Raw genomic sequence first — 22,337 nt, forward strand, 5'->3', positions numbered from 1 at the left:
TCACAGAGATAGGTCATGGCCCGTCCCCGAAACCCTAGTCTCTATGGTACTCCGGAGGCCGGAAGTGGCGCTGGGTCCCTCCAGCGGCCAGGGGCGGGCTGCCTGGGGACAGAGTCCGGCGGGGAGTCAATGGCTGGAGCTGCAGGGGGGCGCCCGTCCGTGTGGGGCATCTACAGCTCCATGGAGTATGGGCCTGCCCCAGAGGGGGCGGGGCCTGCCCAGGTAAGCCCCCCCCCCCCCCCAACACACACACATTGGGAACCGGACTCCTGGGTTCTCTCCCCAGTGCTGGGAGGGGCTGGGAGCCCGGACTCCTGGGTTCTCTCCCCAGTTCTGGGAGGGGACGGGGGCTGGGAGCCCGGACTCCTGGGTTCTCTCCCCAGTTCTGGGAGGGGAGAGGGGGCTAGTGGTTAGAGCAGGGCAGGATGGGACCCAGGACTCCTGGGTTCTCTCCCTGGCTCTGGGAGGGGAGGGGAGGGGTGGCTAGTAGTAGTGGTGGGGGGTTGGGATCCAGGACTCCTGGGTTCTCTCTCCAGCTCTGCCCCAGGCTGCATTAAGGTGGTTGAGTCCTACCAGCGCTGTGTGCCTCAGTTTCCCCACAGGCAGCGACAGCCCTACTGGCTCCTAGGAGGCTGTGGGGATTCAGCTGCTAGGCCCTGGCTGGCAGGCTGGCCTTTGGCCAACACAGAATTGCCAAGACAGCGAGATTCCACTTCCCCTTCCCTACCCCGCCCGCGGCCCTGACCTTGGTGTAGCTGAGGCAGCACCCGGGGCGGGGCGGGGGAGTGATGGCTGCACTGTGCCAAGAGCCCGGGCCCTGGGCCTGTCCCGTCCCACCTGGGTTTTTCCACTGCAGCCCCAGCTCTTGTCCTGCTGCGCTGACACCGCACCCAGACGCAGGAGCTCATCCCTGGCGGGGGCGGGGATGGGACGACAGTACAAGAATAGAACCCAGGTGTCCTGGTACCCGGTCACCTCCTCCTAGATCCCACTCCCCTCCCAGGATTAGTAATAGAACCCAGGCGTCCTGACTCGCAGTCCCCCCGCTCTAACCCACTAGACCCCACTCCCCTTCCCAAGCCATGGAGAGAACCCAGGAGTCCTGGCTACCTAATTTCCCATCCTCAAAACATGTTAAAACACATCACAGTGGGTTTGCTAAGAGCTGGGATCCAATGATTGACAGCCAGGACTCCTGGGTTCTCTCCCTGGCTCTGGGAAGAGAGGGGTTTCTAGTGGTTAGAGCAGGGGGGCTGGGAGACAGGAGGACTCCTGGATTTTCTGCCCAGGTCTGACCCTCTGTGGCAGTGTGTCAAGTCCATTCTCCGTATCTCAGTTTCCCCGTCTGTTTAATCAAACAGTGGGTAGCATTTCATTTCAGCTCGCAGGGGTGCGTCTGTTATGCTGGGCTAAGAATCAGAACACAGCGATCCTGCTGGGAACATCCCCTGTCCCTGCCACAGCGGGACCCCTCCCTTCCCGCACCTGACTGGGCATTCTGCAGAGAATCCCCTTTTTGCACTATAGGGCTTAGGACCCGCGATTACCACGTTCTGCTTCCAGCCACTAGAGGGCAGCGTGGGGCCGGTTGCCCCCGGTGGGTGTGTGGTGTATTGCCGATGGTCTGACTGTCCGTTCCAGGGTGTGTATTTCTCCTGCTTCCCCCCACCCCAGGCCTGGCTGGAGACTCACGGTCGAAGCTTTGGGCACTTCGTGGACGGCAAATGGTTGAAGCCGGAAGGGAGAGAAACCGCCAGCAGCACCAATCCAGCCACCGGTACGAGCCCAGGCTGCAGCAGCTCGCCGTGTCTGACCCTGAAGGGTTAAACTGGATCTTGAGAGGGGGGTGGGGGACGGGGACGGGGGGGACGGGGGGGCTTCTCCCCATAAGGGGTGCCGGTTCCCATCCGGCCACAGGGCGGGTGACTGACTGGCTCAAGGGGACAGGAAATGGGACACAGGGCCTCTAGGGGGCGCCGATTCCCGTCCTAGCTGGTGAGTCCATGTGTGAACCGAGTTGTTTGGGTCTCAGCTCAGTTCCGAGCAGAGTGGAGGGATGAGGTGGGGTGGGGCTGTGTGGATGGGGAGGAAGCAGGGAGATCTCTCCATGGGGTGGCGATTGGGCGGGGGTGATCTCTCTGTGGGGAGGGGGCAGTTGGGGGGGCTATGCATAAGTGGGGATCTTTCTCCCTGGCCCTAGGGGAGCTGCTGGCCACCACCCTCCAGGGGGCGCCGGAGGATGTCGAAGCTGCCGTCCAAGCTGCCGCGAAAGCCTTCGAAGCCTGGAGTCGGCTGCCGTGCCACGCCCGAGCCCGACACCTGCACAAGTCAGCGCCGTCCGTGAGGGTGCCGGGGGGCAGGGAGGGGGCGTTGGTTGGGGCGGTGGGGGAGAAACCCCGCCCGGTTTGGACATGTGGTTCTGTCGCCACCTAGTGACGGCAGCCTGCCTGGCGCCCGCGGAGCCGTCGCGGCGCCCCCTGCTGCCTGGCACGCTCGGCTCGTGACTGTCGCCACCCGCTGGCCGCAGCCTGCTTTGCGGGGACGCCAGCCCCGGCCTGACCCCAGCCCCCTCCCTTCTCCAGCATGGCCCGGACCATCCAAAAACACCAGCGCCTGCTGGCACTCCTGGAGAGCCTGGACACCGGCAAGCCCATCGGGGAAGCCCGGGACCGGGACCTGCCCCTGGTCGTGCGACATTTCTACCACCACGCCGGCTGGGCCCAGCTCATGGGCACCGAGATGGGGGGCTGGAAGCCCCTGGGTGAGTATCTCGCCCAGAGAGTGAGGTTCCCTCGCCCCGTGCTGGAGCCGTGCGCCTGTTTATGTGGGGGGAAACTGAGGCCCGATGTGGGAACGGGGATTTAGGCGTGTGTAACTGCTTGACCTCCCCTCTGCTCCCAGAGCCTGGGAGAGAACCCAGGAGTCCTGGCTCCCAGCCACCCCTCCCCCCCGCTCTAACCACCAGACCCCATTCCCCTCCCAGAGCCAAGGCGAGAACCCAGGAGTCCTGGCTCCCAGCCACCCCTCCCCCCCGCTCTAACAACCAGACCCCATTCCCCTCCCAGAGCCAGGGCAGAACCCAGGAGTCCTGTTTCCCAGCACACCCCTGCTCTAACCACTAGACACCACTCCCCCTCAGGCCTGGGGAGAGAACCCAGGAGTCCTGGCTACCCGCTCTGACCTCTTTCTTCCTCTACCTCCCCCCCCCAGGGGTGGTCGCTGCCGTGGTTACCTGGAATTCCCCATTGCTGTCGCTGGCCTGGAAAATCTGCCCAGCTCTAGCCATGGGTAGGTGTGTGTGTGTGGGGGTTGCCCCACTCTGTGCCCCCCACGTGTGTTCCCTTGGGATCCCCTCGCCCCTCTTGGGGGCCAGCCCAACCCTCTCGCTTGGAGTTCACCCCCCCACCTCCATATTTCTATCCCCCGGGTCCTCTTGGGGGGTGTCACGTGGTTCTGAGTCTCCCCCAGCTCCTGTGTGTCTCACCTAGAGCTTCCCCACACCCCCCTTCTAAGGGGAAGGGGTCGCCCAGCGGGGATCCCCCCCCTGTGATTGTCCCTGTCTGGGGGTCCCCCTGTGCCTGCCCCGTGTGGTCCCCTCTGAGGCCCCCTCTTCCCTTTTTGGGGGTCCCCCTTCTCTGAGCCCCCTGCAGGCCCTGCCCTGAGCCCCCCACATGTGGTCCCCCTCTGAGGCCCCCTCTGTGGGGGTCCCCCTGCCCTGAGCTCCATGTGCCCCCCTCTTGACCCCCATCTACCCCCCCAGGGAACACCGTGGTTCTCCTCCCACCCCCCCGTGCCCGGCTCTCTGCCCTGCTGCTGGCCGAGCTGGGGGCCCAGGCCGGGCTGCCCCCAGGGGTGCTGAATGTGCTGACGGGGGAGGGGGCGCTGGCCGGGGGGCTGGCTGCCCACGCCGGGGTGGACGCTGTGGCCGTGGCTGGCTCCGTGGAGGTACGTGCTTCCAGGAGGGGGGGGGGGGCTCTCCCCCTGACCCCATGTGCCAGAGGGCTGGTCTGTGGGGGGGTGGAATTGGGGGGCTGGTTTCTTGGGGGGAGCTGCCATGGTCTAGGCTGGGGGGATGGGAGGGGGCTCTGGAGAGCTGAGCTGAGAGGGGAGTGGGGTGCCCTGAAGGGAGGGGGCCGCTGTGACTTGGAGGGGCCTGGGGGGAGGGGGCTGGACCCCGGGGGTAGCTGGACTAGGGTGGGGGGCTGGGGACCTAGGCCATGGGGGGTGCTGGGCTGGTGGAGTTGGGGGCTGCCCTGGCCCCATTCCCAGCGCTCCCCCTCCCCTCCCTGCAGGTGGGGCGCTCGCTGCGCCGTGCCACGGCCGGCAGGGGCCCCCGGCTCTCGCTGCAGCTGGGGGGTGACACCCTGGCCATCGTCTTCGACTCGGCCGACCTGGATGGAGCTGCCGTGGGGCTGAGCAATGCCGTGAGCTGCCAGCGGGGCCCGGTGAGCAGGGAGCGCGGCCTTCCTCTAGGGGGCGCCAGCTGTCGCGGGGGTGGGGAATGGGGCCTGGGGCCTGTCCCCTCTAGGGGGCGCCAGCTCTCATCCGGCCCTAGGGCAGGGACTGGCTGGCTCAGAGGGACGGGGAATGGGGCTCGGGGCCTGTCCCCTCTAGGGGGCGCTGGCTCCCATCCGGCCCCAGGGCAGGGACTGGCTGGCTCAGGGGGGTGGGGAATGGGGCAGGGGCCTGTCCCCTCTAGGGGGCGCTGGCTCCCATCTGGTCCCCAGGGCAGGGACTGGCTGGCTCAGGGGGGTGGGGAATGGGGAAGGGGCCTGTCCCCTCTAGGGGGCGCTGGCTCCCATCTGGTCCCCAGGGCAGGGACTGGCTGGCTCAGGGGGGTGGGGAATGGGGCAGGGGCCTGTCCCCTCTAGGGGGCACCGGCTCCCATCTGGTCCCCAGGGCAGGGACTGGCTGGCTCAGGGGGGTGGGGAATGGGGCCCGGGGCCTGTCCCCTCCAGGGGGCGCCAGCTCCCATCTGGTCCCCAGGGCAGGGACTGGCTGGCTCAGGGGGGTGGGGAATGGGGCCCGGGGCCTGTCCCCTCTAGGGGGCGCTGGCTCCCATCTGGTCCCCAGGGCAGGGACTGGCTGGCTCAGGGGGGTGGGGAATGGGGCCCGGGGCCTGTCCCCTCTAGGGGGCGCTGGCTCCCATCTGGTCCCCAGGGCAGGGACTGGCTGGCTCAGGGGGGCAGGGAACAGGCCCCTCTGGATTGCGACTGCATTGCTGTGAGGGCCTGTGCCCTGCAGGGGGCGCTGGTGTGTCATTAACCCCTTTCCCCCCAGGCTCCCGGCGCCGGGGCGCTGCTGCTGGTGCAGGAGGCCGTGGCCGGGGCGCTGCTGCAGCGGCTGAGGGCGCGGCTGGGGAAGCTGCGTGTTGGGGACCCGCTGGACAAGGCCATGGACGGGGGGGGCCCTGGCAGACGAAGCCCAGCGGGGCGCCATAGAGGCCTACGTGGAGGAGGCCCGGGCAGAGGGGGCTGAGGTGAGGGGCTGGGTCTAGTGTGTAGGGGGGGGGGGCTGGGAGCCCGGACTCCTGGGTTCTATCCCTGGCTCCGGGAGGGGAGGGGAGGGGGGGCTGGGAGCCCGGACTCCTGGGTTCTCTCCCCGGCTCGTGGGTGGGGGGGGGGGGATCTAGTGGTTAGAGCGGGGGGTGGGGAAGGATTGGGAGCTCGGACTCCTGGGTTCTCTCCCTGGCTCCGGGGGGGGGGGGGGTCTAGTGGTTAGAGCATGGGGGGGAGGTTGGGAGCCCGGACTCCTGGGTTCTTTCCCCGGCTCTGGGAGGGGAGTGCCTGTCTCTGGGGCTCACGTGCTGCTGTCTCCCCACTCACAGATCTTCCAGGCGTGGGCAGCGCTCCCGGCCCGAGGGCCCTTCTACCCCCCGACTATGATCACCGGAGTGGCCACCACCTCGCGCTGCGTCCGGGAGGAGGTAGGGGGCTGTGACGAACTGGGACTGTTCTTGCTGGGGTGTGTGAATGCTGACAGGGGAGTGTGACTAGGATGGTCTGCATCGGGGGATGGGAGCCGGCCCAAGGGAACATACCTGAGCTTGTAACATGAGAACCCAGGAGGGGGTTGGAGGTCAGATGACTCCGGGGCCCGGGAAACTGAACAAAGGCTGTGGGAGGGGTCGCTGAGGGCAGAGTGCTGGAAGCTGGCTGGAAGGAGGCTGGAGAGATGGCTGGGAGGCAGAGATGGCTCTGACCCCCCCCCCCCCAAGGGGGTGGGCTGGCATGCCCTGGGACCCCAAGCTGGACCTAACTGAGGGGGGCCCTGTTGTCTGTGCCTGCAAGACCTGTCTTGGACTGTATTCCTGTCATCCAAATAAACCTTCTGCTTTACTGGCTGGCTGAGAGTCATGGTGAATCGCAGGAAGCCGGGGGTGCAGGGCCCTGAGTTCCCCAATACTCCGTGACAAGTCCCAGTTCGTCACATCTCTCCCCCCTTCGAGACCGAACTGAGCAGGGTCACTTTAGCCAGTGACCCGGGGAAGTTCGAACCTACCCCCGTTCCCATGGATGCCCCCGCATCCCTCCAGTTCCTTGGTGAGAATTACACCAGGCCCCTTCCGTTCCACGCCCCCCCTTAGGTCGGGGGTGCTTGATGGCACTCGCAGTTCGCATGTGGGAAGGTTTATGCGGCCTGTGCCCTTTCCCCACCCCCATACCTCTGGGGTTCCAACTGGGCTGTGGTCTTCTCCCAGCGCTCCAGTCTGGAGGTCTGTGCTTTGGGCTCTCTTGGTTTAGAGCCGCCCTTTTAACCTTGGCCACCCTCTGGAAAGGATCCTTTATGCTGGGCAAGGGTCCTAAAGCTCTTTTCCCCTTGTCCCAGGCCTTCCTCCCCCTCTGACAGGGGTCACAGGATCCGCAGTACTGTCGGACAGTAACAAAGACCCCAGGCCAGTAAAAGCTCCGTAGCAGCCTCTGCTGGGTACGCCAGGTTCCCTGGTGCCCTGAGAGGGGAATGTCATGGGCCCGGCACAGCAGCTGGCGGCGATACTTCTGGGGTACCACCAGCTGCCTCCTGATCCCCCCTGACTCCATTTTCCCTGGGGGAGCCCATTCTCGGTACAGGAACCCCTTCTCCCACAGGAACCTTTTCCGGCCACCTCGTCCCATGGTCTGTACCGCATTGAGGTCGGCCAGGTCCCTTATCTTCCGCAAGGAGGGATCTCTCTGTAACTCGGCCTGGAACTCAGCAGCTGGGACAGGGATGGCCACCTGCTCTTTCTCGCCCGCTGGGTCCGAAGCTGCAGCCTCCCTGCGCCGTGTCCCTGGGCGTTCCCTCCCCACCAGGTTAGGGTCCTGCGCCTCAGGCAAGGCACCCCCCCCAAGGCCAGGGCGCAGTGCCCCTCGCCGGCTCTGACTGCGGGTCACAACTAAGGCGGTCTGGGGGCTGCTTGGCCAGTCCTCTAGGTCCCCCCCCATCAACACCTCAGTGGGCAAATGGTGGTGCACTCCCACGTCCTTGGGGCCCTCCTTGGCCCCCCATTTCAGGTGTACCCTCGCTACGGGAACCTTGAATGGGGTCCCGCCCACCCCGGTCAGGGTCAGGAAGGTGTTGGGCACCACCCGATCTGGGGCCACCACCTCGGGCCGGGCCAGTGTCACCTCTGCGCCCGTGTCCCAGTATCCATAAACTTTCTTCCCATCCACCTCCAGGGGAACAAGGCACTCGCTCCGCAGGGACAGCCCCGCGCCAACCCTGTAAACGGAGAACTTTGAATCCGGAGCATCTGGCCCCCCAGAGAAGCTGGCCTGGGGCCCTTCTCTCTCTTGAGCAGTTGATAAGCTGCCAGCCCCTCTTGCGTTAGAAGCCTGCCCCTCGTCCGTCTGGGCCTCTACCAAGTTAACCCGGTGCGGGTTCGGTCTGCTCAGTCTGTCCTTGAGCTTGGGGCACTGGGCCCGAACGTGGCCTCTTCGGCCGCAGTAATAGCAGCTCAGGTCCCGTGGGTCCCCTCGAGCCGGTCGGTTGTCCCTGACGCTGGGCATTCCCCGTGGGAGGGGATTCCCCATATTCCCCCTTTGGGAGGTCCCAGGGTGACTCTCTCTCTGCATCGCGGCGGGCCTGTTCCTTTGGGGCTCCTCCCTGCCACCCCCTGACCGGCTCTTTACAAACTCATCAGCCAGCTGCCCGGCGTGTCGCGGGTTCTCTGGCTTTCTGTCCACCAACCACAGCCTCAGGTCGGATGGGCACCGCTCATACAGTTGCTCCAGTACCAGCAGTTTAATCAGGTCCTCCTTCGTCTGGGCCCCACCAGCCCACTTGCTGGCGTATCTTTCCATGCGGGCGGCTAGTTGCAGATATGAGATCTCAGGGGTTTTATCCTGACTCCGGAACCTTTCCCGGTACATCTCAGGAGTCAGCCCAAACTCTCGTAGCAGGGCCTTTTTGAATAGTTCGTAGTCCCCTTTCTCTGCCTCTCCCAGTTGGCGGTACAATGCCACGGATTTGGGGTCCAGTAAGGGGGTAAGGACCCGGAGTCTGTCCGCGGGATCAACCCGGTGCAGCTCGCAGGCCGTCTCAAAGGCCTCCAGGAAGTCATCCATGTCCTCCCCCTCCTTGTATGGGGCCATGATGCACTTATCAAAGCTCCGTGCAGTCCTGGGTCCCCCCTCACTCACCGCAGCCGGGGGTTCGCTGCCCTTCAATCTCGCCAGTTCCAGGTCATGCTGACGCTGTCTCTCATTCTCCTCCCGTTCATGCTGTCTCTGTCTCTCTTCACGCTGATGCTGTCTCTCTTCATGCTGTCTCTGTTGTTCACGATCCTCCAGCTCCCTCAGTTTTAGCTCTTTCTCCCATTCCAGCCAATTCCGCTCCCCGGATGCCGAACGTCGCCGGGAGGATCCTCTGCTGGCCGGCGAGCTTCGCCGGGGGGACCCCCTGCTGGCCGGGGGGGTCACGGCGCCTTCGGTATTTGCTGGGCTCCTCCCCACCCTTCCCCTAGGCATAGGAAGGAGGGGTCTCGGGAAGCCCTCAGCAGCGGGCTGACCACTCCCAGCTGGGACAGACACTGGTGCCTGCGCTGCATTTGCCAGGCTGCTTCCCTGAGACACAGGGATCAGTTCATTCGCGCGATCTTCCGCCTCCAGCTGGGCAATGAGCTGTTCTTTGGTGAGCCTCCCAATGCGCAGCCGCCTCTGCTTGCACAGCTCCACCAGGTCGCTCTTAAGCCGCTTGGCATACATCTTCCTGCTGGCCACTCACCGGCCTGTGTGCTCACAGCTCCCCACAGTTCCCAGGGGGCCCCCTAGTGTGCCAGCCCTTCTCGAGGTCACCGCCTCTCCGCCAGGGTCGAGCTGCAGACTCCTCCGCCCCTGGGACCACTCGCTGCGATCCCCCCGGGGGACCCTGTTACTGCAAAAGTCCTTCTCGCTGGTCACACACTCCCAGGGGTAATAACCGTCTCTCTCCCACTCTTCAGCAGGCCTGGTTCCCGTCCATCCCCCTTCGTTTTACTGCTCCCCAGTCACTTACTGCAGGAAGCGCCGTCCACGGGGTGCAGTAGATCCCACCGCTGCCACCAGTTGTCACGGAGTATTGGGGAACTCAGGGCCCTGCACCCCCGGCTTCCTGCGATTCACCATGACTCTCAGCCAGCCAGTAAAGCAGAAGGTTTATTTGGATGACAGGAATACAGTCCAAGACAGGTCTTGCAGGCACAGACAACAGGGCCCCCCTCAGTTAGGTCCAGCTTGGGGTCCCAGGGCATGCCAGCCCACCCCCTTGGGGGGGGGGGGTCAGAGCCATCTCTGCCTCCCAGCCATCTCTCCAGCCTCCTTCCAGCCTGCTTCCAGCACTCTGCCCTCAGCGACCCCTCCCACAGCCTTTGTTCAGTTTCCCGGGCCCCGGAGTCATCTGACCTCCAACCCCCTCCTGGGTTCTCATGTTACAAGCTCAGGTATGTTCCCTTGGGCCGGCTCCCATCCCCCGATGCAGACCATCCTAGTCACACTCCCCTGTCAGCATTCACACACCCCAGCAAGAACAGTCCCAGTTCGTCACAGGGGCGCTCCCCCCCCACCCGCCTGGGGGTCAACCCCGGGCTCCCGCCGCCTGCGCGCCGGACCATGCATGGGGAAGTGGTGACCTCTGGTGGTCACGATCAGAATTGCCGTTCTCTGCTTTTCCTTTGATTTTCCCTCAGCCCTTCCTGCCAGAGGAGAGCGCCCCCTGCTGTCCCTCTCCCTGCAGCCCAGCGTCCCCTGCTGTCCTCCGCCCCCTGCTGTCCCCCGCCCCGCAGCCCAGCGCCCCCTGCTGTCCCCTACCCCGCTCCCTGCAGCCCAGCGCCCCCTGCTGTCCCTCTTCCTGCAGCCCAGCGTCCCCTGCTGTCCCCTACCCCGCTCCCCGCAGCCCAGCGCCCCCTGCTGTCCCCCGCCCCGCAGCCCAGCGCCCCCTGCTGTCCCCTACCCCGCTCCCTGCAGCCCAGCGCCCCCTGCTGTCCCTCTCCCTGCAGCCCAGCGTCCCCTGCTGTCCCCCGCCCCCTGCTGTCCCCTACCCCGCTCCCCGCAGCCCAGCGCCCCCTGCTGTCCCCCGCCCCGCAGCCCAGCGCCCCCTGCTGTCCCCTTCCCCGCTCCCTGCAGCCCAGCGCCCCCTGCTGTCCCTCTCCCTGCAGCCCAGCGCCCCCTGCTGTCCCCCGCCCCCTGCTGTCCCCTTCCCCGCTCCCTGCAGCCCAGCGCCCCCTGCTGTCCCTCTCCCTGCAGCCCAGCCCCCCCTGCTGTCCCCCGCCCCGCTCCCCGCAGCCCAGCACCCCCTGCTGAGCCCCCCGCACCTCCCTGCAGCCCAGCGCCCCCTGCAGCCCAGCACCCCCTACCTCCCAAGACTTCTCTTGTCCTCTGCTGCAGATCCTTGGGCCGGTGCTGGTGGTCCTGTCCTTCCGGACCGCCAAGGAGGCCGTGGCACTGGGGAACAACCGCCCCTCCGGGCTGGCAGCCAGCGTCTGGACCGAGAACCTGCCCCTGGCCATGGAGGTGGCGCAAAGGTTAGTTCTGAGCCCACGGTCCGGCTCCCCCCACCCCACCCCGTGAATCCGCTCCCAGAGCCGCAGGGATCCGGTTCAGGTTTCCACCCCTCTGCCAAGGAAACTTCAGTCCCAGGGCCACAGGTCTCCCCCGGACCTGTCTGTCCACCCCACTTGGTTACGCTCGAATCTCCGGGTTCACAGCGCCCCAATTTCACTAGCGTCCCTTGAGTTCAACCCTCCCTCGAGCACTCGGCACCGGGAGGTCCTCGCCGTAAAACCAAAGCAAAGTTTATTGGCCGCGGGAGAAGACGAAGATTCACGGAGAAGCCAGCGTGGCAGAATCCGCTTTGCATTTGGGTATCGTGTAGACGCACGGCACCCGTGTCGGTTTGATTTTTGAATTCACTCTTACAGGCAGACTTATGGGGTTTAAGCGGGTTTTGGGGGTTTCTCTTTGGCTGGATTGACACGTTCCCAGTCGCGGGGGGGCGCTGGCCGACCGATATTTAACGCCCCGCAGCCGCTGAGATCTAGAGTTACAGTCTGAACCCGTGAGGCAGTCTGCAGCGGAAGTCAGCTCCCCCGCGAGGGTTTTCACACGTGGCCTGGCCCTACGCTTCGACTGCTCTCGGTGGAAAATCTTTCCGTGGCTTGGTGCGGGCGGGCGGCGTTTGCAGATGGAAAAACCCCTCCTCCCCCACCTGCCTGCGCCTTCCTCCTGGCTCAGGAGAGATTTCGCCCCCAAGGGTCAGTCCGGGCGGCGCCTGGCCAGCCGAGAGAAGAGAGATCCTTGGCTAACCGGCCGGAGACGTGTTCCCAGGGGCAGATCCGTTAGAGAAAGAGCCGGGCTGGATTTCAGAATTGCCCGTGATGGAGAATCGCCCGCGAGCCTGGGGAAATCGTGCCCGGGGTTAATCACGGTCACCGTCAGAAACTGACGTCTTGTTTCCAGTCTGAGGGCGTCGCGCCCCGACGCCCAGCTGCTGGCCCCCGATTCTGCACGTTGGTTCGATTTCTGAGCTTCCACTCGGTCCCCCACTTTCCCGGCTTTTTCTCGGTCTCCCAAGACGAGCGGCGAGTTTGGTGCGTTCTGTCAGACCCCGCAGCGGGGGTGTGGGGGATCTCGCAGGGGAAACGCGCCCATTTGTCACTGTGGGGCCAGCCTGGGGTCCCTGGGCTCTGACCAACCCCTCCCTTCTCCCCCTTCCCCACCGATCTCGCTTTCTGTTGCAGCCTGCAGGTCGGCACCGTCTGGATCAACGGGCAGAACCTGTTTGACGCGGCCGCGGGCGTCGGGGGAACCAAGGAGAGCGGGAACGGCCGGGATGGAGGCAAGGAGGTGCGTGGGGCCGGGCCGGGGAGGGGGAGATATCAGGCTGGAGGGCCCATGGGGCTCACTTGTCCCTTCCTTCCTCTCCCAGGGTCTGTACGAGTATGTCAGACCGAGCTGGCAGAGCCGGCCCCGGCCAGGCCCCGCGGAGCTGGACTACAAAACGTTTGCTGCGTCCTCTGGGGCCGCCCCGCCCCCCGTTCCCGGGCACAGTGGGGTCGCCCGCCCCGAACTGGAGGAAAACATGCCAAGGTACTAACGACTCCTGGTCTTCCAGACCTGGCGCCCCTCGCCCGGTGCTGGGACGCGGCCCCTCTGGGGTGGGGCGCGGGGGCTCGGTACACGGGGATCCCTCACCCGGCACTGAGATGCGGCCCCTCTGGGGTGGAGCGCGGGGGGCTCGTTATACGGGGACCCCTCGCCTGGCGCTGGGATGCGGCCCCTCTGGGGTGGAGCGCGGGGGGCTCGTTATATGGGGACCGCTCGCCTGGCGCTGGGATGCGGCCCCTCTGGGGTGGGGTGCGGGGGGCTCGTTATACGGGGACCAATGTTCCCTCTAAATTTTTCCATCCACATGCGGACTGAATTTTGTTCTGTGAAGCACCACTAGGGAGGTGACATGCGGCTGTGCGCCATCACCTCCGTACTTTCGGGCACCCCTTATCCCCCCGCGAGGTCGCAGCTCGTCCCTAGCTGGGTCTCAGGGAAGGTCTGTCTTCAGGTGACGTCTGCAGCACCTATCAGTTCATTCCTCCAGCCTCCTTCCACGAGGATGAAATGCAGCCACCTCTGGGGAGGGAAATCAGCAGCCAGCTAGCACAGAGAGCCCCGGGCAGTCGTTTGGAAAGAGACGGGGAATTTTGGATAGGAAGCGTCTTTTCCTCTTATGCAAAATGCTGGAGCTATTTAATGTTCAGACGGGGCTTCAGCTGTCAAAGTCTCCTCTGGAGGTAAAATATAATACGGCCACGTTTGAAATCCAAGTAAACGTTTCTAAATCAAGACATTAAGGCTTAAAATAATTGTAAAAAACTCAACTTCCCTCCTCCTGTATTAACAATATGAAGCACTTTAAAAGCCCCGTTCGCTATTCGTGTTTTCCGCTGGATTAGCTCGGCCAATGAGTCAGGTTCACCTTTGGATCTCCTGCCCGCACACAATGTCCCAGTGTCTCGGTTATTGCAGTGAAACTCATAGGTCGCTATGTTTGCACGGCACTTTCCAAACACGTGGGCTCGGGCAGACTTTCACTTGACGTGACATTTTTCTCACGCTCCTTTCCGTGAGAAAAACTCTGCAGGGTCAGGCCTGTAGGTAAACCCCGTCTCCTGCTGCCTGTGATGACGTGGGAATGTTCTTAATGTTTTCTCGGAATACTGGATGGGTGCCTCAGTTTCCCCTATGCAGTTCTTAGGTGGGGGGAGGGTAAGAGGGTGTGATTGTTGCAGAGCCCTAGAGGGAGGTGTGATGGTGTCTGCACAGAGAAGGGCCGACGCCCTGTCTCCTGGCAACTGATGGCCTGGTCCCCTCCCCTGCAAGGTGCCAACTGAAGGTGTTGGAGAACAAAGAGATCAGGTGGCTCCTGGCCCGGGAAAGAGACAAAGGCCAGAGGAGGGGGTGTCAGTTTGGAGCTGGCTGGGGAAATGGAGGGAGGCGCCGACCCGGGATCTGGGCTCCCCACCCCCCAAGAGGGATCTGACTGAGGGGTCCTGTTCTCTGTACCTACAAGCTCTGTTCTAGACTGTCTTCCTGTCGGCTAAGAAACCTCCAATGTTACTGGCTGGCTGAGAGTCCCGGTGAATTGCAGGAAGTGGGGGGTGCAGGGCCCTGACTCCCCCCGCACTCGGTGACACTGCCCATGAAAAACTTTGCAAACACGGGGAGGGGGAGTTTAAACCCACCAAGGGGGATGGTTGTCGTTGGAAATCAGACACAGACGTTTCTGTTTTGGTCATTTCCATTTAAAACACAAACCGAAAAGCCAACGCTCTTTAGCGCTTTGCGTTTGTAAATCTCAAAGGGGTTTACAGCATTGTTCCCCTCTGGGAAATGGGGAAACTGAGGCACCGTGGGGGTGAGGTGACTTCCCAAGGCCGCACAGAAACTCAGTGGCAGAGCTGGGGAAAGACCCAAAGTCTCTTCATTCCCCAGGCTCTGGGGCTGCGGCGGGGAGAGAGGACTCCCGTCCCTGCTGCAGCCCCGGGGCTGGGGCCGGGGGAGAGGCATCTCTCCCCCCCCGCATAGCCCTGCATGGCCCAAGTTCCCCCAAAGCCCCATCACCACCCCCCCACCTCACCCCACTGCTCCCGCCCACCCGACACATCCTCCACACTCACCCGTGTGTGCACCTTAGAGGGAACACAGACGCGGACCCCTCGTCCAGCGCCGAGATGCGACCCCTCTGGGGTGGAGCGTGGGGGCTGGGTAGACAGGGATCCCCAGCCCGGCGATGGGACGCGGCCCCTCTGGGGCGGGGCGTGGGGGCTTTCCAATGAGCGTGAGGGTTCAGGGATCACCTTGCCCCCCCTCCCTCTTGTGTCTCTGCAGGGTGGACAGGACCTACAAGCTCTACTACGGAGGGGCTCAGAAGCGACCCGAGGGAATGGCCTCGCTCCCCGTCCTCGACCCTGCCGGCAACGTGCTGGCGTATGTGGCGGACGGCAGCGCCAAGGACATCCGCAACGCTGTGGAGGCTGCTCACAAGGCCGCGCCGGGGTGAGATGGGGAGCAGCTCGGGACGCTTGGGTTCTCTCCCCGGCTCTGGGAGGGGAGTGGGGTCTAGTGGCTAGAGCGGGGGGAGCTGGAAGCCAGGACTCCTGGGTTCTCTCCCTGTCTCTGAGAGGGGAGTGGGGACTAGTGGTTAGAGCTGGGGGGGCTGGGAGCCAGAACTCCTGGGTTCTCTCCCTGGCTTTGCCCCTGAACTCGCAGTTTACCCTTCATGCCTCAGTTTCCCCGTGTACCGAGCAAGATCGCTGCTCGCCGTATGAGGCCTGGCTGCAGTTTGGGGCCCTCTCTGAGTTCGCAGGCCAGGTGGTGCCAGCCTGGAGCAAAGTGTCACCCGCTTTCTGGCCCACTGCCAGGTGAAGATAAACTCCCCACTCCCCGGCCTCGCCTCTCTTATCTCTCCCTCACCAGCACAGGCGGCCAGAGTCCCTGAGAACCCCGGCTTATCAGGGCTGCGACCTGCCCGGAATCTCACGCTGTTGGGGAATGATTTCCTCATCATCGGGGAGCCAGGGGGAGGGCGGGGGCGGGGAGCGCGTCCCATAGAGCTGAGATCTGATCAAACTGGGGGAGAATAATTTCTGCCTAAATTTTCCAGGGAAAATGACAATTTTGTTGGTTGGGGCGAAAGCTGGAGAAGTTGGGATGGTTTTGGCCGCCTCCCAGAAAGGGACCTGTTGGCTGCTTCCGGGGCGCAGCATGGTGCCAGGACAGATAGGGACTAGCCTGCCTTAGCCCTGCGGCACCGCTGACCGGGATCCGCCAGGGTCCCTTCTCGACCAGACAGCCGTGGTGCATCATGGGAGTTGTAGTTCTCTAGGGCGGGCGGGCTCCCTTCCTGGACTATGTCTCCCCCAGCAGGGAGCCACGCTCCCGAAGACCCCCACCTGCTCTGACCTACGGGGAGTTCCCTTCCTAGCCCTGCTTTGCAGCGGCCCCCCAATGCACAGGGCCGTGCCCAGTGCTGCTGAGTGACGGCCCCTGAAATTCGGGGGGGCCTCGGACGGGGGCGTTGGGGATTCGACCTCCGGGCTGGTGGGGAAAAGCGGGGCCAGGAGCAGGGCTGGCTTTAGCAAGAGCTGGGCCTGATTCCTGGGGGCGGGGCTTGCTGCAAGCCCCGCCCCCAGGAATCAAGCCACGCTTCGGCCGGGGTTGCCGGGCTTGGGTCCGACCCGGAGCCACGCTGCGGGGGCCGGGCCGGAGCCGCGCCGCGGGGGCCGGGCCGGGGCTGGGCCGGACCCGAGCCGCGCCGCGGGGGCCGGGCCGGGGCTGGGCCGGACCCGAGCCGCGCCGCGGGGGCCGGGCCGGGGCTGGGCCGGACCCGAGCCGCGCCGCGGGGGCCGGGCCGGGGCTGGGCCGGACCCGAGCCGCGCCGCGGGGGCCGGGCCGGGGCTGGGCCGGACCCGAGCCGCGCCGCGGGGGCCGGGCCGGGGCTGGGCCGGAGCCGCGCCGCAGGGACCAGGCCGGAGCCGCGCCGCGGGGACCGGGCCGGAGCCGCGCCGGGCCAGAGCCGCTGGGGCCTGCGTGCTCGGCGGGAACGGGCGGCGCCTCCCCGGAGCCCTTCTCGCGCCCCCACCACCCCAGCTTACCTGGTGCTGCCGGGCCGCCCCTCTTCTTTTCAGACTTCCCGCGAATCAGGGGAGGGGGTGGAGCGTTCAGGGGAGGGGAGGACGGGGAAGTGAGCTGGGGGCGGGGTGCAGAGCTGCAGCGCGGGGCCCTCTTGGCGCGGGGCCCAATTCAGCCGAATCGGCTGAATCGGCCTAAAGCCGGCCCTGGCCAGGAGGGTGGGGGCCAGGTGTGGCAGCCAGGTGGAGAGAGGAGCCCAGAGGCACTTACATTTTATTGCTTTATTGCCTGGGGGTTGATTGGCGTAATCTGATCGGGGCTGGGGGGCAGCTCCCGGGCCAGGCCTCGTCCACCAATCAGATTCAGAGGGGCACTGGGCTGGGGGGGGGGGGGGGGGCTGTTTCCTTGTGGGAGGAGCAAAACACTGTTAGAATGGGAATCAATTCTGCAGTCTACTGGGTTAGCGTGGGGGTGGGGCTGGGAGCCAGGACTCCTGGGTTCTATCCCGGCTCTGGGTTGGGGAGTGGGGTCTAGTGGTTAGAGCGCAGGGCTGGGAGCCAGAACTCCTGGGTTCTATCCCGACTCCGTCTCTCTCCCGGCAGGTGGGGGAAGCGGGCGGCCCACGCCCGGGCGCAAGTGCTGTACTACGTGGCGGAGAACCTGGAGCTGCGGCGGGAGGAGGTGGCGTCCAGGCTGGGGGCGCTGACCGGGGCCCCCCCCAAGGAGGCACAGCGGGAGGTGGATCTGGCCCTAGAGCGCCTCTTCCACTGGGCGGCCTTCTGCGATAAATCCGGGGGCGCCGTGCAGGTGGGCCCCAGAGCACCCCCTTCGGCCACGGGGCAGGCGGGGAACACAAGGGGGCGGGGGTGGGGCGGGTTTGGAACTGGGGGTAGGGCGCAGTGGGGGGGCGGGGCTTGGGGAGGTGAGGGCTAGAGGGACGGGAACAGGGGGAGGGGCTGGGAGGGTGTAAGGTTGGGAGTGGACCCAGGAGGGGGTGGGACATGTGGGGTAGGAATGGGGGTGGGGGCTCTGCCCACAGGCTGAACAGAGCAGCAGGTGCTTGGGGGCGGGGTTTACTTTGTCGCTAGGGCTGGAAGTGGGGTAGGGGACCCCCCCCGAATCATTCCCCTGGCTCTGCCCCTCCCCCAGGAAACCCCCCTGCACGGCACCACCCTGCAGCTCCGCCAGCCCCTGGGCGTCGTGGGGGTCGCCTGCCCGGACGAGCGCCCCCTGCTCAGTTTCCTCAGTCTGCTGGCCCCCGCCGTGGCCCGGGGAAACGCCGTGGTGATGGTCCCCAGCTCACGCTACCCGCTGCCCGCCCTGGACCTCTGCCAGGTACCTGCCCCGGAGTCCGCTAGCCCCGCCCCCCGTGTGCCTCAGTTTCCCCATGCCAAAAAGGGAGGACATGGCTGTTGAGAGATGGAAAAGTAGCTACTGGGAACATATGAGCCATTGGACCCTGAGACCCTCTGCCTGGGGAGTGAACCCAGGAGTCCTGGCTCCCAGTCCCACTGCTCTAACCACTAGCCCCCGCTCCCCTCCCAGAGCCGAGAGCAGTAACCATAGCTCTGTTGGTGCTGGCTCCTGTCCCGCCCCTTCTGCGCTGCCCCGGCTGGGAGCGACCCCACACACCAATCCGGGCTTACGCTGCTTGAAACAGACCCATCCCCCCCACCTGCGATCGGGGTCCCCATGGGGCCGGGCGCTGCACAGACCCCTCCCCTCACCCGATCTCAAGCGAGGGTCCCCAAGGCGTTACCCCGATGCTTGTGCAGAGCCCTGCAGGGCTACGTTTGGACCCGCGTCCGATCCACAAACATGGTCCGCAGCTGTCCACCGATTTGCCGGGCTCTACGCACCTAGATCAAGACTGAGAAGGCCACGCTCAGGGCAGACTGCACGAAACAGGGGAGCCACCCCCAAAACCTGGTGGTTTACAACCAGTAATACGGGTTTCTGCAGGCCCCCGCTGGTTCACAAGAAGCCGAAACACAATCCCCCGTTAGGCATTTCCAGCCCGATTCACCGGCCACACAGCGGGTTTTTATAGTGAGAAGTTACTAAAAACCCAATTCCCCATGCACGAGGTTTTACTGATCCCAAAGGATGTGCCACCCCCCGGTCCATGTCACTTCACATCTCACCCAAACATCCCGCCGGCCCAACTAGCGAACGGGTTTATTTGGAAGACAACAGAAAAGCGGAGAGTTACTAATGGGGGGGAAAGAACCACGTAGGTTATGAGCGGGTTCACGTCCTTAAAGCAGTGTGTTGCAGTCTCCGGGCGGGCACACGCGTCTCTCTGGGACGCTCCCAACTGGCTAGAAGCCCAGGGGCGGTGCAGGTGGGGCGGCCGAGCCCTTGGAGACCCCAGGCCCCTGCCTGTGGCTTGTCCCCGGTCACAAGCCAGAGGTGGCCGGCTCGGGCCGGTGGTTTCTCTTTTCTCGCTGTCCCGGAATTTGAGCCCCGTGTGGGACAGCCCTGTTCTGTGTCTAGCCGTTCAATTTCCTCGTTACACTCATTGACATAAGGCGGAGGTCCCCAGAGTGTGGGGCGTACCCCCTGGTGGGGGGGACATGAACGCACATCCAGTGGGGGACAACAGCGGGGCCCGGGCCAGCCCGCTCACCTGGCCCCGGGGCTGAGTCTGGGGGCAAGCCCTGCTGCAGTTCCGCCCCCTGGCCACGGCCCCAGACCCCCCCCCCCCAGCCTTGGCCCCCTTACCCCTGCCCCCCCCCTGAGTCGCAGGCCCGGCTCTGGGGGGGCGTGGATATGGGTAAGGGGGGCCCACCCTCAAAAGTTTGGGGACCGGCATGAGCCAGTCGTTCATTAGAATCGGAATCGTTAAGTGAAGACAATGTCGGTCAAAGGAGTCTCACATCTTTGATCTTATGGCTGACGACAGTCACCTGCGTAATCTAGAGGCCATTAAGACATGAAAGGGACTTCGCACCTCCCGGCTCCTTTGATGGCTTTGGTAACCGGCTCCCAGGAGCTCGGTAACCACAGACACACACGCTCGGCATCGACGCTTCGATTCCTCTCGACACGAGGAAACGGGGTCGAAATTGTTCGGCGACTGCAGCGCATAGGTGGGGCCCTACCAAATTCCCGGCTCCTTTGGGTCCGTTTCACGGTCGTCGGATTTTTCGCAGCGTCTGTTTCACGGTTTCAGATCTTTCCATCTGAAATCTCGCGGTGTTGTCACCGGACGCGGGCGAGGGGGACACCCAAAAGAAGGTGGGGTGTCCGCAAGGCTATTTTGGGGGGAGTCACGGGATTGCCGCCCTTACTTCTGCCCTCAGAGATGGGCGTCTGGAGCCCAGAGCACATTAGGAGCACCCGCTCCTCTCTGGCCACCCAGCTCTGTGAAATCTGGTCTCCCCTACACCAGCCAGATGTCCCGGGGGGGTGAGATTTCACGATCCATGATGTCGGTAGGGCCCAAACATAGTCACCCTGCATGGAGCAGCTTTAACGCTTTCACACCCACTGGGCAGCACTGCAAAACGATGGGGAAACTGAGGCACGCACAGGGGACTCCTGCGAATACAGCAGAAGAGTCCTGCGCACAAAGTGCAGCTCCCGGCCTGCGTGACCTCAGGGGGCGGTGCAAGTGGAGCGTTTCCGTTCACTTCCTCGTTAAGGAGCCCGTTAATTGCCTTCCCGAGTCACTTGTTTCTGCTGCTAAGAGCTGGGAACAATTAATGCCGGCCCATGTGGACCCCGCTGGCCTGGCCCCAGGCACAGGCCATGTGTTCCCTTCGGTGGCTGCATCCGACCACGCGAATGTTTCTCGCTTCGGCCCATGGCGTCCGCCAGGGATTTGTCTGTGCGACCCTCCCCATCAGTTCTCTGGTTCTCTGTCCTGGCCTACGCAACCAGCTCCCCGAGACAGGAGAGAACCCAGGAGTCCTGGCTCCCAACTGCCCCCCCGCCCCCAGCTCTAAGCACTAGACCCCACTCCCCTCCCTGCACTGGGATAGAACCCAGGAGTCCTGGCTCCCCACCCCCGCTGGTTCCGGCAGCTAATAGGGCCCATCTGCTTCCTCCCCCACTCAGATCTTCGACACCTCGGACGTCCCCGGGGGGGTGGTGAATATTGTGACGGGGAATCGGGACCATCTGAGCCGGACGCTGGCCCAGCACCAGGATGTTCACGCCATGTGGTACTTCGGGTCTCCGCAGGTGAGAGCGATTCTGCCCCCACCGCCTGTCCCCTGTCACGGAGTCCCCGGGCGATGCTCTGGAACTGCTCCCCCCAAAGCCAGTCAGGACTTTGGGGAGCCTCCTCTCCCTCAGAGCAGACTGTTTTCAGGGCAAGAAGCTCACACGGCTTCACCTCCTGGGTCTCTCCCGGAGCATTCAGCATATGCCCCTCCGTGCGCTTCCCACAGCGAGTCCGCCCCAGCGGGGTCCTGGGGAAGCCAGAGAGTCCTGCACCCCCACTTCGCAGGCAGACGTGACTCTCAGCCAGCCAGTAACACAGAGGTTTATTAGATGACAGGGACATGGTCTAAAACAGCTTGTAGGTACAGCGGCGAACGGGACCCCTCCTCCGGGTCCATTCTGGGGCCCAGCGAGCCAGACACCCACGTCTGCCCTCACTCCTAGTCCCCAGGTAGCTCCAAACTGAAACCCCCTCCAGCCCCTCCTCTCGGGCCTTTGTCTCTTTCCCGGGCCAGGAGGTCACCTGATCTCTTTGTTCACCTTTAGCTATTTCCTTGCAGGGGGGAAGGGCCCCGGCCATTTGTTGCCAGGATACAGGGTGTCGGCCATTTATGCACACTGGAGACTTAAGAAATGCATAGGGGAAACTGAGGCACCCACACTGTATTCAGAGGAAACATTAAGAACAGTCCCACTTCGTCACATCCCCCTTCGGCCAGCCAGTCCCCGCCCTGGGGCCGGATGGGAGCCGGCGCCCCCCAGAGGGGAAAGGCCCCACCTCCCGCTTCCTCTTTTAACCCTTTCTCTCCTACAGGGCTCCCAATTTGTGGAATGGGCCTCGGCCGGTAACCTGAAGCGGACCTGGGTGAGCCACGGGGCCCCCCGGCGGTGGGAGGACCCCGCCCAGGGGGCAGGTGAGGAGTTTCTGTACCAGGCCACCCAGTGTAAGAACATCTGGATCCCCATGGGGGAGATCTTTGCCAACTGAAGCCGGGGGTCCCCACCCCGAACCACGCAGCCCGAGGGCTCTAATAAAAAGGCTTTGGTATTGTTTAACCCTGGTCCGTCTCCGGTTGCGGCCCGCGCGTCGCTGCCTGAGAAGGGAAACAGGCACGAGGCGGGGGACAGAGAACGAATGAGAGAGGGAGTCTTGGCTCCCAGCCCCCTGGTCTAACTGCTACACCCCACTCCCCTCCCAGACCTCAAGCCACTAGAACTCAGGACTCCTGGGTTCTCTCCCCAGCTCTGGGAAAGGAGTGGGGTCTAGTGGGTGAGAGTGTGTGGGCGGGGTGTAAATCACTGCCCCCTCCCCCCCCCCGGAAGGGCTGGGCCTGATGCCACAACACTGAGCGCCCTGGGGAGGGGGCAGAAACCTTGGACGGAAGAATCAGCCCCCAGGGCTGGGATAGGGTAGTTATAAAGCTCGAATTTTATTGTCTGTCATAATAATCGTGGTTTGCCAACCCACCTGCGTCTTACAGGCTTGGCACATACCCAGGCCTCGTGCTTCTTCCCCGCTCCCCTCCCAGAGCGGGGAGAGAACCCAGGAGTCCTGGCGCCCAGCCCCCGGCCTAACCACTAGACCCC

At 64.4% G+C, this 22,337-nt stretch overlaps 2 protein-coding genes across 2 annotated transcripts in view; one reads left to right on the forward strand and one right to left on the reverse strand.

Annotated features, from left to right (window-relative positions):
• The window catches only part of LOC101949384 (nucleobindin-1), a 137,129-nt gene extending 121,136 nt beyond the window's left edge, over nt 1-15,993 (reverse strand). Inside the window, exon 1 of the mRNA XM_065571069.1 lies at nt 15,986-15,993. The gene's annotated coding sequence lies outside the window, so the exon portion shown is untranslated. The remainder of the gene's footprint in view (nt 1-15,985) is intronic.
• ALDH16A1 (aldehyde dehydrogenase 16 family member A1) lies at nt 1-21,806 on the forward strand. Its single transcript, XM_005312815.3, is given in 18 exon segments — nt 1-222; nt 1,675-1,777; nt 2,201-2,327; nt 2,583-2,761; nt 3,211-3,288; nt 3,761-3,945; nt 4,293-4,445; nt 5,281-5,400; nt 5,402-5,479; nt 5,828-5,926; nt 10,842-10,978; nt 12,194-12,299; nt 12,382-12,542; nt 14,838-15,005; nt 17,183-17,387; nt 17,730-17,915; nt 20,643-20,768; nt 21,565-21,806. Coding segments are annotated over 18 exon segments (2,592 nt in total). The 5' UTR covers nt 1-15; the 3' UTR covers nt 21,739-21,806.
• The last annotated feature ends 531 nt before the right edge of the window (nt 21,807-22,337 follow it).

This window comes from Chrysemys picta, chromosome 17 (genome assembly GCF_011386835.1).
Source record: "Chrysemys picta bellii isolate R12L10 chromosome 17, ASM1138683v2, whole genome shotgun sequence".
Taxonomy (NCBI): domain Eukaryota; kingdom Metazoa; phylum Chordata; order Testudines; family Emydidae; genus Chrysemys; species Chrysemys picta.